Source organism: Xenopus tropicalis, chromosome 5 (assembly GCF_000004195.4).
Source record: "Xenopus tropicalis strain Nigerian chromosome 5, UCB_Xtro_10.0, whole genome shotgun sequence".
Taxonomy (NCBI): Eukaryota; Metazoa; Chordata; class Amphibia; order Anura; family Pipidae; genus Xenopus; species Xenopus tropicalis.
The window spans coordinates 365,026-378,994 of NC_030681.2; the positions used below are offsets into that span (position 1 = coordinate 365,026).

The window sequence follows — 13,969 nt, forward strand, 5'->3', positions numbered from 1 at the left end:
AGTCACCCCGCTATAGTTCCAGGGGTACCCAGGGCACAAATAAGCACTCACCCCAAATCCCCCCCTAACTGGCCTTCAGGCTGGGCCCCCTTAGCCCATAACAAGGTTACAGATATATAGAAACATTGGGGTAACAGTCACCCTGCTATAGTTCCAGGGGTACCCAGGGCACAAATAAGCACCCAAATCCCCCCTAACTGGCCTTCAGGCTGGGCCCCCTTAGCCCATAACAAGGTTACAGATATATAGAAACACTGGGGTAACAGTCACCCTGCTATAGTTCCAGGGGTACCCAGGGCACAAATAAGCACTCACCCCAAATCCCCCCCTCACTGGCCTTCAGGCTGGGCCCCCTTAGCCCATAATAAGGTTACAGATATATAGAAACATTGGGGTAACAGTCACCCCGCTATAGTTCCAGGGGTACCCAGGGCACAAATAAGCACTCACCCCAAATCCCCCCCTAACTGGCCTTCAGGCTGGGCCCCCTTAGCCCATAACAAGGTTACAGATACAGAAACATTGGGGTAACAGTCACCCCGCTATAGTTCCAGGGGTACCCAGGGCACAAATAAGCACTCACCCAAATGCCCCCCTAACTGGCCTTCAGGCTGGGCCCCCTTAGCCCATAATAAGGTTACAGATATATAGAAACATTGGGGTAACAGTCACCCCGCTATAGTTCCAGGGGTACCCAGGGCACAAATAAGCACTCACCCCAAATCCCCCCCTAACTGGCCTTCAGGCTGGGCCCCCTTAGCCCATAACAAGGTTACAGATATATAGAAACATTGGGGTAACAGTCACCCGCTATAGTTCCAGGGGTACCCAGGGCACAAATAAGCACTCACCCCAAATCCCCCCCTAACTGGCCTTCAGGCTGGGCCCCCTTAGCCCATAACAAGGTTACAGATATATAGAAACATTGGGGTAACAGTCACCCGCTATAGTTACAGGGGTACCCAGGGCACAAATAAGCTCTCACCCCAAATCCCCCCCTAACTGGCCTTCAGGCTGGGCCCCCTTAGCCCATAACAAGGTTACAGATATATAGAAACATTGGGGTAACAGTCACCCCGCTATAGTTCCAGGGGTACCCAGGGCACAAATAAGCACTCACCCCAAATCCCCCCTAACTGGCCTTCAGGCTGGGCCCCCTTAGCCCATAACAAGGTTACAGATATATAGAAACATTGGGGTAACAGTCACCCCGCTATAGTTCCAGGGGTACCCAGGGCACAAATAAGCACTCACCCCAAATCCCTCCCTAACTGGCCTTCAGGCTGGGCCCCCTTAGCCCATAACAAGGTTACAGATATATAGAAACATTGGGGTAACAGTCACCCCGCTATAGTTCCAGGGGTACCCAGGGCACAAATAAGCACTCACCCCAAATCCCCCCTAACTGGCCTTCAGGCTGGGCCCCCTTAGCCCATAACAAGGTTACAGATATATAGAAACATTGGGGTAACAGTCACCCCGCTATAGTTCCAGGGGTACCCAGGGCACAAATAAGCACTCACCCCAAATCCCCCCCTAACTGGCCTTCAGGCTGGGCCCCCTTAGCCCATAACAAGGTTACAGATATATAGAAACATTGGGGTAACAGTCACCCCGCTATAGTTCCAGGGGTACCCAGGGCACAAATAAGCACTCACCCCAAATCCCCCCCTAACTGGCCTTCAGGCTGGGCCCCCTTAGCCCATAACAAGGTTACAGATACAGAAACATTGGGGTAACAGTCACCCCGCTATAGTTCCAGGGGTACCCAGGGCACAAATACCCACTCACCCCAAATCCCCCCCTAACTGGCCTTCAGGCTGGGCCTCCTTAGCCCATAACAAGGTTACAGATATATAGAAACATTGGGGTAACAGTCACCCTGCTATAGTTCCAGGGTACCCAGGGCACAAATAAGCACTCACCCCAAATCCCCCCTAACTGGCCTTCAGGCTGGGCCCCCTTAGCCCATAACAAGGTTACAGATATATAGAAACATTGGGGTAACAGTCACCCCGCTATAGTTCCAGGGGTACCCAGGGCACAAATAAGCACTCACCCCAAATCCCCCCCTAACTGGCCTTCAGGCTGGGCCCCCTTAGCCCATAACAAGGTTACAGATATATAGAAACATTGGGGTAACAGTCACCCCGCTATAGTTCCAGGGGTACCCAGGGCACAAATAAGCACTCACCCCAAATCCCTCCCTAACTGGCCTTCAGGCTGGGCCCCCTTAGCCCATAACAAGGTTACAGATATATAGAAACATTGGGGTAACAGTCACCCCGCTATAGTTCCAGGGGTACCCAGGGCACAAATAAGCACTCACCCCAAATCCCCCCCTAACTGGCCTTCAGGCTGGGCCCCCTTAGCCCATAACAAGGTTACAGATATATAGAAACATTGGGGTAACAGTCACCCCGCTATAGTTCCAGGGGTACCCAGGGCACAAATAAGCACTCACCCCAAATCCCCCCCTAACTGGCCTTCAGGCTGGGCCCCCTTAGCCCATAACAAGGTTACAGATACAGAAACATTGGGGTAACAGTCACCCCGCTATAGTTCCAGGGGTACCCAGGGCACAAATAAGCACTCACCCCAAATCCCCCCCTAACTGGCCTTCAGGCTGGGCCCCCTTAGCCCATAACAAGGTTACAGATATATAGAAACATTGGGGTAACAGTCACCCCGCTATAGTTCCAGGGGTACCCAGGGCACAAATAAGCACTCACCCCAAATCCCCCCTAACTGGCCTTCAGGCTGGGCCCCCTTAGCCCATAACAAGGTTACAGATACAGAAACATTGGGGTGACCCTGAGACTTCTCCCCGCAGGGATCCAAGAGAGTGCTGCGCTCTAATGAGTACACGTTGCCGCCCTGTGGGGTCATGGAGACAGACCTGGAACTCACCTTCTCGCTGCAGGTACCGTGTTGTTCCCGGGGAGAGATGAGAGGGACAAGTTATGGAACAATAACACTGAGAGATGTCGCCATGGGGGCAGCCATTTTAGCTGATAAGGGCAATAGGGCACACAGGTTACAGAGCAGATAAGCTCTATAGAATACAATGGGTTCAGTTCTTACACAGATAAACTGCTCTTCATGGCTCTGTACAGGCCCCAGGCCATTCTCATATACAGTAAAATTAGACATATGTTGTGACATTACTGGTCCTTTAATAAATATCTTTCTGCCTGTTGGAACCAAGTAATGGCGACTGGCTTAAAGGGGACCCGTCACCCCCCAAAAAATATCCCAAATCCCTTTCTATCATGTTCGTTGAGTAAAATAAACTTTACTTACACTGTATAAACTATTTCATTTTTTTCCCCTTGAGTCCTGGAATTTAGAGTCACAGCCAGCAGGCCGGCGCCATTTTGTGAGCACTGTTATCAAGGCGGAGCTTTGTATCCCCCCGAAATGTTATGCATTTGTTTCCTAGGTGATAACTAGGAAGTGCTGAATGGAAAGTTAAAGTCATTGTAATTCAAAATCTGAGCTGTCAATCATATATTGCCTGCCCCGCCTCTATGCCTTCGGCATAGAGGCGGGGCAGGCATTATATGATTGACAGCTCAGATTTTTAAACCCATTTATAACACGTCGGGGGGATTTAATTAAAAAAAGAACTTGGGTTTCATGTTTAATTTCTAAAGGACTTTTATTTTGCAGCTTTTTATGTGTGGGGGGTCAGTTCCCCTTTAAGAGCAATTAGTTACGACCCCGAGGAATCCATCGTTATTAACCCCCGAGTGACTGGGAGTCCGAGGGCTTTTCCTGCCCTGCCCCCTGCTGTTTGGGAGGGACCCCCGACACTGCACAGTGGTAGCGAGTACTGATACCCTCGGTATTGCTGCCTCGGACCCCAAATAAACAATACAGCAATGTGATTGGTCGATTATTTGGTGCCCAAACCAATGATTAACGTAGGGATTAGTATTAGATTTATGGGGTCGCAGCAGTCACCCCAGATTGTGCCCCCTATTGGCCACTTATAGTCTGGGCATTTACTAGAGGCAGGCCGTGATTGGCCAATCATCCCGCATCATTTCCTGTGCCTAATCGTTCCTATTGGTCAGCCCCTCTCTGTATAACAGCCATGTTCTACCTTCCCTGTCTCTGAGCCCAGAAGCAGCGGATAATCCGGCCCGGTAAGAAGATGCTCCGGTCCCGGTGCCGGAAGCGTTGGCGCTTATTAACCCATTATTGGCTCCTCCCATTCCAGTACCCCCATTTCCTGAAGAGAGACACCAATAAGCTGCAGATTATGTTGCAGAGACGGAAGAGGTACAAGAACCGCACCATTCTGGGCTACAAGTCCCTGGCTATCGGGGTCATCAACATGTCGGAGGTAGGGGTCCCCCGTAATGTGCCCCCAATGGGCAGAAACTGATATCTGCCCCAGTAACCATGTTACCCCCAGATATGGAGAGTAGGGTTCCCCCGTAATGTGTCCCCCAATGGGCAGAAACTGGTATCTGCCCCAGTAACCATGTTACCCCCTGATATGGAGAGTAGGGTCCCTCATAACGTGCCCCCCAATGGGCAGAAACTGGTATCTGCCCCAGTAACCATGTTACCCCCAGATATGGAGAGTAGGGTTCCCTCGTAATGTGTCCCCCAATGGGCAGAAACTGGTATCTGCCCCAGTAACCATGTTACCCCCAGATATGGAGAGTAGGGTTCCCTCGTAATGTGTCCCCCAATGGGCAGAAACTGGTATCTGCCCCAGTAACCATGTTACCCCCAGATATGGAGAGTAGGGTCCCCCGTAATGTGCCCCCAATGGGCAGAAACTGATATCTGCCCCAGTAACCATGTTACCCCCAGATATGGAGAGTAGGGTCCCTCGTAATGTGCCCCCAATAGGCAGAAACTGGTATCTGCCCCAGTAACCATGTTACCCCCAGATATGGAGAGTAGGGTTCCTCGTAATGTGCCCCCAATAGGCAGAAACTGGTATCTGCCCCAGTAACCATGTTACCCCCTGATATGGAGAGTAGGGTCCCTCGTAATGTGTCCCCCAATGGGCAGAAACTGGTATCTGCCACAGTAACCATGTTACCCCCAGATATGGAGAGTAGGGTTCCCCCGTAATGTGCCCCCCAATAGGCAGAAACTGATATCTGCCCCAGTAACCATGTTACCCACAGATATGGAGAGTAGGGGTCCCTCGTAATGTGTCCCCTAATGGGCAGAAACTGGTATCTGCCCCAGTAACCATGTTACCCACAGATATGGAGAGTAGGGTTCCCTCGTAATGTGTCCCCTAAAGGGCAGAAACTGGTATCTGCCCCAGTAACCATGTTACCCCCAGATATGGAGAGTAGGGGTCCCTCGTAATGTGTCCCCTAAAGGGCAGAAACTGGTATCTGCCCCAGTAACCATGTTACCCCCAGATATGGAGAGTAGGGGTCCCTCGTAATGTGTCCCCAATGGGCAGAAACTGGTATCTTCCCCAGTAACCATGTTACCCCCAGATATGGAGAGTAGGGTTCCCCCGTAATGTGCCCCCCAATGGGCAAAAACTGGTATCTGCCCCAGTAACCATGTTACCCCCAGATATGGAGAGTAGGGTCCCTCGTAATGTGCCCCCAATGGACAGAAACTGGTATCTGCCCCGGTAACCATGTTACCCCCAGATATGGAGAGTAGGGTTCCGCCGTAATGTGCCCCCCAATGGGCAGAAACTGGTATCTGCCCCAGTAACCATGTTACCCCCAGATATGGAGAGTAGGGTTCCCCCGTAATATGCCCCCCAATGGGCAGAATCTGGTATCTGCCCCAGTAACCATGTTACCCCCAGATATGGAGAGTAGAGTTCCCTCATAACGTGCCCCCCAATGGGCAGAAACTGGTATCTGCCCCAGTAACCATGTTACCCCCAGATATGGAGAGTAGGGTTCCCCCTAATGTTCCCCAATGGGCAGAAACTGGTATCTGCCCCAGTAACCATATAACCCCCAGATATGGAGAGTAGGGTCCCTCGTAATGTGCCCCCAATAGGCAGAAACTGGTATCTGCCCCAGTAACCATGTTACCCCCTGATATGGAGAGTAGGGTCCCTCATAACGTGCCCCCCAATAGGCAGAAACTGGTATCTGCCCCAGTAACCATGTTACCCCCTGATATGGAGAGTAGGGTCCCTCATAACGTGCCCCCCAATGGGCAGAAACTGGTATCTGCCCCAGTAACCATGTTACCCCCAGATATGGAGAGTAGGGTTCCCCAATAGGCAGAAACTGGTATCTGCCCCAGTAACCATGTTACCCCCAGATATGGAGAGTAGGGTTCCCCCTAATGTTCCCCAATAGGCAGAAACTGGTATCTGCCCCAGTAACCATTTTACCCCCAGATATGGAGAGTATGGTTCCCTCGTAATGTGTCCCCCAATGGGCAGAAACTGGTATCTGCCCCAGTAATCATGTTACCCCAGATATGGAGTGTAGGGTTCCTGGTATTGTTGTAAATAAGATCCTGCCCTGGATGGTTCCATCTTAGCCCCCCCCCGGGGCACTTGGATGAAACTAGCGAATAGCGAGCTTCTCCTCATTATACTTACCCACAAAGCCAGAGGAACCTCGGGGTAATTTCACAGTGTAGAGACCCTGGTGTGGATCTGGGCTTGGGGTGGGGGCCCAGAACATTCTCAGTACGAGCAGGCCTGTGCCCAAAGGGATCCAGGGGGATCTGGCCCACCCACTCTGCTCCCAACTCCCCACCCTAGGCCAGTGTGACCCTGAAGGCAGGGCAGTTACTGATGTGCCCCAGTTGTCTCTATGTTCATTAGATTAGTTCAGCAGCGTCGCTCTCCCCCATAGCTGGGCCTCTGGCTCCTCCCATCTTCCTAAATCTGCCGCCTTCTCCTGCTCAGGTTCTGCAACATCCCACCGAAGGGATGAGAGTCCTGGATCTCCATAGCAACCGAAAGGACCCCACCATAAGGGTGGCCGAGATTAGTATATTCTCCTTATCCAGCCAACCCATCGACCAGGAGGATGTCACCGCGCCGCCGTGCCCAAAGCTGATGGGCCTGGGTGAGATTTCATTTGGCTTTGGGCACTTGAGAAGGTCCTAGTAGGTAAAGAAACATGGTGGCCTGTAATGGAGCCAGCAGGGAGGGGCTAGAGCTGATTGGCTAAAGGCCCAATAGCAGCACTTGAGAAGGTCCTAGTAGGTAAAGAAACATGGCGGCCTGTAATGGAGCCAGCAGGGAGGGGCTAGAGCTGATTGGCTAAAGGCCCAATAGCGGCACTTGAGAAGGTCCTAGTAGGTAAAGAAACATGGCGGCCTGTAATGGAGCCAGCAGGGAGGGGCTAGAGCTGATTGGCTAAAGGCCCAATAGCGGCACTTGGCAAGGTCCTAGTAGGTAAAAAAACATGGCGGCCTGTAATGAGCCAGCAGGGAGGCGCTAGAGCTGATTGGCTAAAGGCCCTAATGGCGGCACTTGAGAAGGTCCTAGTAGGTAAAGAAACATGGCGGCCTGTAATGGAGCCTGCAGGGAGGGGCTAGAGCTGATTGGCTAAAGGCCCAATAGCGGCACTTGGCAAGGTCCTAGTAGGTAAAGAAACATGGCGGCCTGTAATGGAGCCAGCAGGGAGGGACTAGAGCTGATTGGCTAAAGGCCCAATAGCGGCACTTGGCAAGGTCCTAGTAGGTAAAAAAACATGGCGGCCTGTAATGAAGCCAGCAGGGAGGGGCTAGAGCTGATTGGCTAAAGGCCCAATAGCACACTTGAGAAGGTCCAGTAGGTAAAGAAACATGGCGGCCCTGTAATGGAACAGCAGGGAGGGGCTAGAAGCTGATTGGCTAAAGGCCCAATAGCAGCACTTGGCAAGGTCCCAGTAGGTAAAAACATGGCGGCCTGTAATGGACCAGCAGGGAGGGGCTAGAGCTGATTGGCTAAAGGCCCAATAGCAGCACTTGGAAGGTCCTAGTAGGTAAAGAAACATGGCAGCCTGTAATGGAGCCAGCAGGGAGGGGCTAGAGCTGATTGGCTAAAGGCCCAATAGCAGCACTTGAGAAGGTCCTAGTAGGTAAAGAAACATGGCGGCCTGTAATGGAGCCAGCAGGGAGGGGCTAGAGCTGATTGGCTAAAGGCCCAATAGCGGCACTTGAGAAGGTCCTAGTAGGTAAAGAAACATGGCGGCCTGTAATGGAGCCAGCAGGGAGGGGCTAGAGCTGATTGGCTAAAGGCCCAATAGCGGCACTTGGCAAGGTCCTAGTAGGTAAAAAACATGGCGGCCTGTAATGGAGCCAGCAGGGAGGGGCTAGAGCTGATTGGCTAAAGGCCCAATAGTGGAACTTGAGAAGGTCCTCGTAGGTAAAGAAACATGGCGGCCTGTAATGGAGCCAGCAGGGAGGGGCTAGAGCTGATTGGCTAAAGGCCCAATAGCAGCACTTGAGAAGGTCCTAGTAGGTAAAGAAACATGGCAGCCTGTAATGGAGTCAGCAGGGAGGGGCTAGAGCTGATTGGCTAAAGGCCCAATAGCGGCACTTGGCAAGGTCCTAGTAGGTAAAAAAACATGGCGCCTGTAATGAAGCCAGCAGGGAGGCGCTAGAGCTGATTGGCTAAAGGCCCAATGGCGGGCACTTGAGAAGGTCCTAGTAGGTAAAGAAACATGGCGGCCTGTAATGAGCCAGCAGGTAGGGGCTAGAGCTGATTGGCTAAAGGCCCAATAGCGGCACTTGGCAAGGTCCTAGTAGGTAAAGAAACATGGCGGCCTGTAATGGAGCCAGCAGGGAGGGACTAGAGCTGATTGGCTAAAGGCCCAATAGCGGCACTTGGCAAGGTCCTAGTAGGTAAAAAAACATGGTGGCCTGTAATGAAGCCAGCAGGGAGGGGCTAGAGCTGATTGGCTAAAGGCCCAATAGCAGCACTTGAGAAGGTCCTAGTAGGTAAAGAAACATGGCAGCCTGTAATGGAGCCAGCAGGGAGGGGCTAGAGCTGATTGGCTAAAGGCCCAATAGCGGCACTTGGCAAGGTCCTAGTAGGTAAAAAAACATGGCGGCCTGTAATGAAGCCAGCAGGGAGGCGCTAGAGCTGATTGGCTAAAGGCCCAATGGCGGCACTTGAGAAGGTCCTAGTAGGTAAAGAAACATGGCGGCCTGTAATGGAGCCAGCAGGTAGGGGCTAGAGCTGATTGGGTAAAGGCCCAATAGCGGCACTTGGCAAGGTCCTAGTAGGTAAAGAAACATGGCGGCCTGTAATGGAGCCAGCAGGGAGGGACTACAGCTGATTGGCTAAAGGCCCAATAGCGGCACTTGGCAAGGTCCTAGTAGGTAAAAAAACATGGTGGCCTGTAATGAAGCCAGCAGGGAGGGGCTAGAGCTGATTGGCTAAAGGCCCAATAGCAGCACTTGAGAAGGTCCTAGTAGGTAAAGAAACATGGCGGCCTGTAATGGAGCCAGCAGGGAGGGACTAGAGCTGATTGGCTAAAGGCCCAATAGCGGCACTTGGCAAGGTCCTAGTAGGTAAAAAAACATGGTGGCCTGTAATGAAGCCAGCAGGGAGGGGCTAGAGCTGATTGGCTAAAGGCCCAATAGCAGCACTTGAGAAGGTCCTAGTAGGTAAAGAAACATGGCAGCCTGTAATGGAGCCAGCAGGGAGGGGCTAGAGCTGATTGGCTAAAGGCCCAATAGCAGCACTTGAGAAGGTCCTAGTAGGTAAAGAAACATGGCGGCCTGTAATGGAGCCAGCAGGGAGGGGCTAGAGCTGATTGGCTAAAGGCCCAATAGCGGCACTTGAGAAGGTCCTAGTAGGTAAAGAAACATGGCGGCCTGTAATGGAGCCAGCAGGGAGGGGCTAGAGCTGATTGGCTAAAGGCCCAATAGCGGCACTTGGCAAGGTCCTAGTAGGTAAAAAAACATGGCGGCCTGTAATGGAGCCAGCAGGGAGGGGCTAGAGCTGATTGGCTAAAGGCCCAATAGCAGCACTTGAGAAGGTCCTAGTAGGTAAAGAAACATGGCAGCCTGTAATGGAGCCAGCAGGGAGGGGCTAGAGCTGATTGGCTAAAGGCCCAATAGCGGCACTTGAGAAGGTCCTAGTAGGTAAAGAAACATGGCGGCCTGTAATGGAGCCAGCAGGGAGGGGCTAGAGCTGATTGGCTAAAGGCCCAATAGCGGCACTTGGCAAGGTCCTAGTAGGTAAAAAAACATGGCGGCCTGTAATGGAGCCAGCAGGGAGGGGCTAGAGCTGATTGGCTAAAGGCCCAATAGTGGAACTTGAGAAGGTCCTAGTAGGTAAAGAAACATGGCGGCCTGTAATGGAGCCAGCAGGGAGGGGCTAGAGCTGATTGGCTAAAGGCCCAATAGTGGAACTTGAGAAGGTCCTAGTAGGTAAAGAAACATGGCGGCCTGTAATGGAGCCAGCAGGGAGGGGCTAGAGCTGATTGGCTAAAGGCCCAATAGCGGCACTTGGCAAGGTCCTAGTAGGTAAAAAAACATGGCGGCCTGTAATGAAGCCAGCAGGGAGGCGCTAGAGCTGATTGGCTAAAGGCCCAATGGCGGCACTTGAGAAGGTCCTAGTAGGTAAAGAAACATGGCGGCCTGTAATGGAGCCAGCAGGTAGGGGCTAGAGCTGATTGGCTAAAGGCCCAATAGCGGCACTTGGCAAGGTCCTAGTAGGTAAAGAAACATGGCGGCCTGTAATGGAGCCAGCAGGGAGGGACTAGAGCTGATTGGCTAAAGGCCCAATAGCGGCACTTGGCAAGGTCCTAGTAGGTAAAAAAACATGGTGGCCTGTAATGAAGCCAGCAGGGAGGGGCTAGAGCTGATTGGCTAAAGGCCCAATAGCAGCACTTGAGAAGGTCCTAGTAGGTAAAGAAACATGGCAGCCTGTAATGGAGCCAGCAGGGAGGGGCTAGAGCTGATTGGCTAAAGGCCCAATAGCGGCACTTGGCAAGGTCCTAGTAGGTAAAAAAACATGGCGGCCTGTAATGAAGCCAGCAGGGAGGCGCTAGAGCTGATTGGCTAAAGGCCCAATGGCGGCACTTGAGAAGGTCCTAGTAGGTAAAGAAACATGGCGGCCTGTAATGGAGCCAGCAGGGAGGGACTACAGCTGATTGGCTAAAGGCCCAATAGCGGCACTTGGCAAGGTCCTAGTAGGTAAAAAAACATGGTGGCCTGTAATGAAGCCAGCAGGGAGGGGCTAGAGCTGATTGGCTAAAGGCCCAATAGCAGCACTTGAGAAGGTCCTAGTAGGTAAAGAAACATGGCGGCCTGTAATGGAGCCAGCAGGGAGGGACTAGAGCTGATTGGCTAAAGGCCCAATAGCGGCACTTGGCAAGGTCCTAGTAGGTAAAAAAACATGGTGGCCTGTAATGAAGCCAGCAGGGAGGGGCTAGAGCTGATTGGCTAAAGGCCCAATAGCAGCACTTGAGAAGGTCCTAGTAGGTAAAGAAACATGGCGGCCTGTAATGGAACCAGCAGGGAGGGGCTAGAGCTGATTGGCTAAAGGCCCAATAGCAGCTCTTGGCAAGGTCCCAGTAGGTAAAAAACATGGCGGCCTGTAATGGACCCAGCAGGGAGGGGCTAGAGCTGATTGGCTAAAGGCCCAATAGCAGCACTTGAGAAGGTCCTAGTAGGTAAAGAAACATGGCAGCCTGTAATGGAACCAGCAGGGAGGGGCTAGAGCTGATTGGCTAAAGGCCCAATAGCGGCACTTGAGAAGGTCCTAGTAGGTAAAGAAACATGGCGGCCTGTAATGAAGCCAGCAGGGAGGGGCTAGAGCTGATTGGCTAAAGGCCCAATAGCAGCACTTGAGAAGGTCCTAGTAGGTAAAGAAACATGGCGGCCTGTAATGGAACCAGCAGGAAGGGGCCAGAGCTGATTGGCTAAAGGCCCAATAGCAGCACTTGAGAAGGTCCTAGTAGGTAAAGAAACATGGCGGCCTGTAATGGAGCCAGCAGGGAGGGGCTAGAGCTGATTGGCTAAAGGCCCAATAGCAGCACTTGAGAAGGTCCTAGTAGGTAAAAAACATGGCAGCCTGTAATGGAGCCAGCAGGGAGGGGCTAGAGCTGATTGGCTAAAGGCCCAATAGCAGCACTTGAGAAGGTCCTAGTAGGTAAAGAAACATGGCGGCCTGTAATGGAGCCAGCAGGGAGGGGCTAGAGCTGATTGGCTAAAGGCCCAATAGCAGCACTTGAGAAGGTCCTAGTAGGTAAAGAAACATGGCGGCCTGTAATGGAGCCAGCAGGGAGGGGCTAGAGCTGATTGGCTAAAGGCCCAATAGCAGCACTTGAGAAGGTCCTAGTAGGTAAAGAAACATGGCGGCCTGTAATGGAGCCAGCAGGGAGGGGCTAGAGCTGATTGGCTAAATGCCCAATAGCGGCACTTGGCAAGGTCCTAGTAGGTAAAAAACATGGCGGCCTGTAATGGAGCCAGCAGGGAGGTGCTAGAGCTGATTGGCTAAAGGCCCAATAGCGGCACTTGGCAAGGTCCTAGTAGGTAAAAAACATGGCGGCCTGTAATGAAGCCAGCAGGGAGGGGCTAGAGCTGATTGGCTAAAGGCCCAATAGCGGCACTTTAGAAGGTCCTAGTAGGTAAAGAAACATGGCGGCCTGTAATGGAACCAGCAGGGAGGGGCTAGAGCTGATTGGCTAAAGGCCCAATAGCGGCACTTGAGAAGGTCCTAGTAGGTAAAGAAACATGGCGGCCTGTAATGGAGCCAGCAGGGAGGGGCTAGAGCTGATTGGCTCAAGGCCCAATAGCGGCACTTGAGAAGGTCCTAGTAGGTAAAAAAATATGGCGGCCTGTAATGGAGCCAGCAGGGAGGGGCTAGAGCTGATTGGCTAAAGGCCCAATAGCAGCACTTGAGAAGGTCCTAGTAGGTAAAGAAACATGGCGGCCTGTAATGGAGCCAGCAGGGAGGGGCTAGAGCTGATTGGCTAAAGGCCCAATAGCGGCACTTGGCAAGGTCCTAGTAGGTAAAAAAACATGGCGGCCTGTAATGAAGCCAGCAGGGAGGGGCTAGAGCTGATTGGCTAAAGGCCCAATAGCAGCACTTGAGAAAGTCCTAGTAGGTAAAGAAACATGGCGGCCTGTAATGGAACCAGCAGGGAGGGGCTAGAGCTGATTGGCTACAGGCCCAATAGCAGCACTTGGCAAGGTCCCAGTAGGTAAAAAACATGGCGGCCTGTAATGGACCAAGCAGGGAGGGGCTAGAGCTGATTGGCTAAAGGCCCAATAGCAGCACTTGAGAAGGTCCTAGTAGGTAAAGAAACATGGCAGCCTGTAATGAAGCCAGCAGGGAGGGGCTAGAGCTGATTGGCTAAAGGCCCAATAGCAGCACTTGAGAAGGTCCTAGTAGGTAAAAAAACATGACGGCCTGTAATGGAGCCAGCAGGGAGGGGCTAGAGCTGATTGGCTAAAGGTCCAATAGCGGCACTTGAGAAGGTCCTAGTAGGTAAAGAAACATGGCGGCCTGTAATGGAACCAGCAGGAAGGGGCCAGAGCTGATTGGCTAAAGGCCCAATAGCAGCACTTGAGAAGGTCCTAGTAGGTAAAGAAACATGGCGGCCTGTAATGGAGCCAGCAGGGAGGGGCTACAGCTGATTGGCTAAAGGCCCAATAGCAGCACTTGAGAAGGTCCTAGTAGGTAAAAAAACATGGCGGCCTGTAATGAAGCCAGCAGGGAGGGGCTAGAGCTGATTGGCTAAAGGCCCAATAGTAGCACTTGAGAAGGTCCTAGTAGGGAAAGAAACATGGCGGCCTGTAATGGAACCAGCAGGGAGGGGCTAGAGCTGATTGGCTAAAGGCCCAATAGCGGCACTTGAGAAGGTCCTAGTAGGTAAAGAAACATGGCGGCCTGTAATGGAGCCAGCAGGGAGGGGCTAGAGCTGATTGGCTAAAGGCCCAATAGCAGCACTTGAGAAGGTCCTAGTAGGTAAAGAAACATGGCGGCCTGTAATGGAACCAGCAGGAAGGGGCCAGAGCTGATTGGCTAAAGGCCCAATAGCAGCACTTGAGA

The 13,969-nt window shown here is 52.3% G+C and overlaps 1 protein-coding gene across 1 annotated transcript in view; it reads left to right on the forward strand.

The window, feature by feature from the left end:
• LOC101731703 (phosphofurin acidic cluster sorting protein 2-like) overlaps positions 1-13,969 on the forward strand; it is a 69,375-nt gene that overhangs the window by 11,846 nt on the left and 43,560 nt on the right. Inside the window, exons 4-6 of the mRNA XM_031902377.1 lie at positions 2,834-2,923; positions 4,226-4,351; positions 6,875-7,037. Coding sequence (XP_031758237.1) covers positions 2,834-2,923; positions 4,226-4,351; positions 6,875-7,037 — 379 coding nt within the window. The remainder of the gene's footprint in view (positions 1-2,833; positions 2,924-4,225; positions 4,352-6,874; positions 7,038-13,969) is intronic.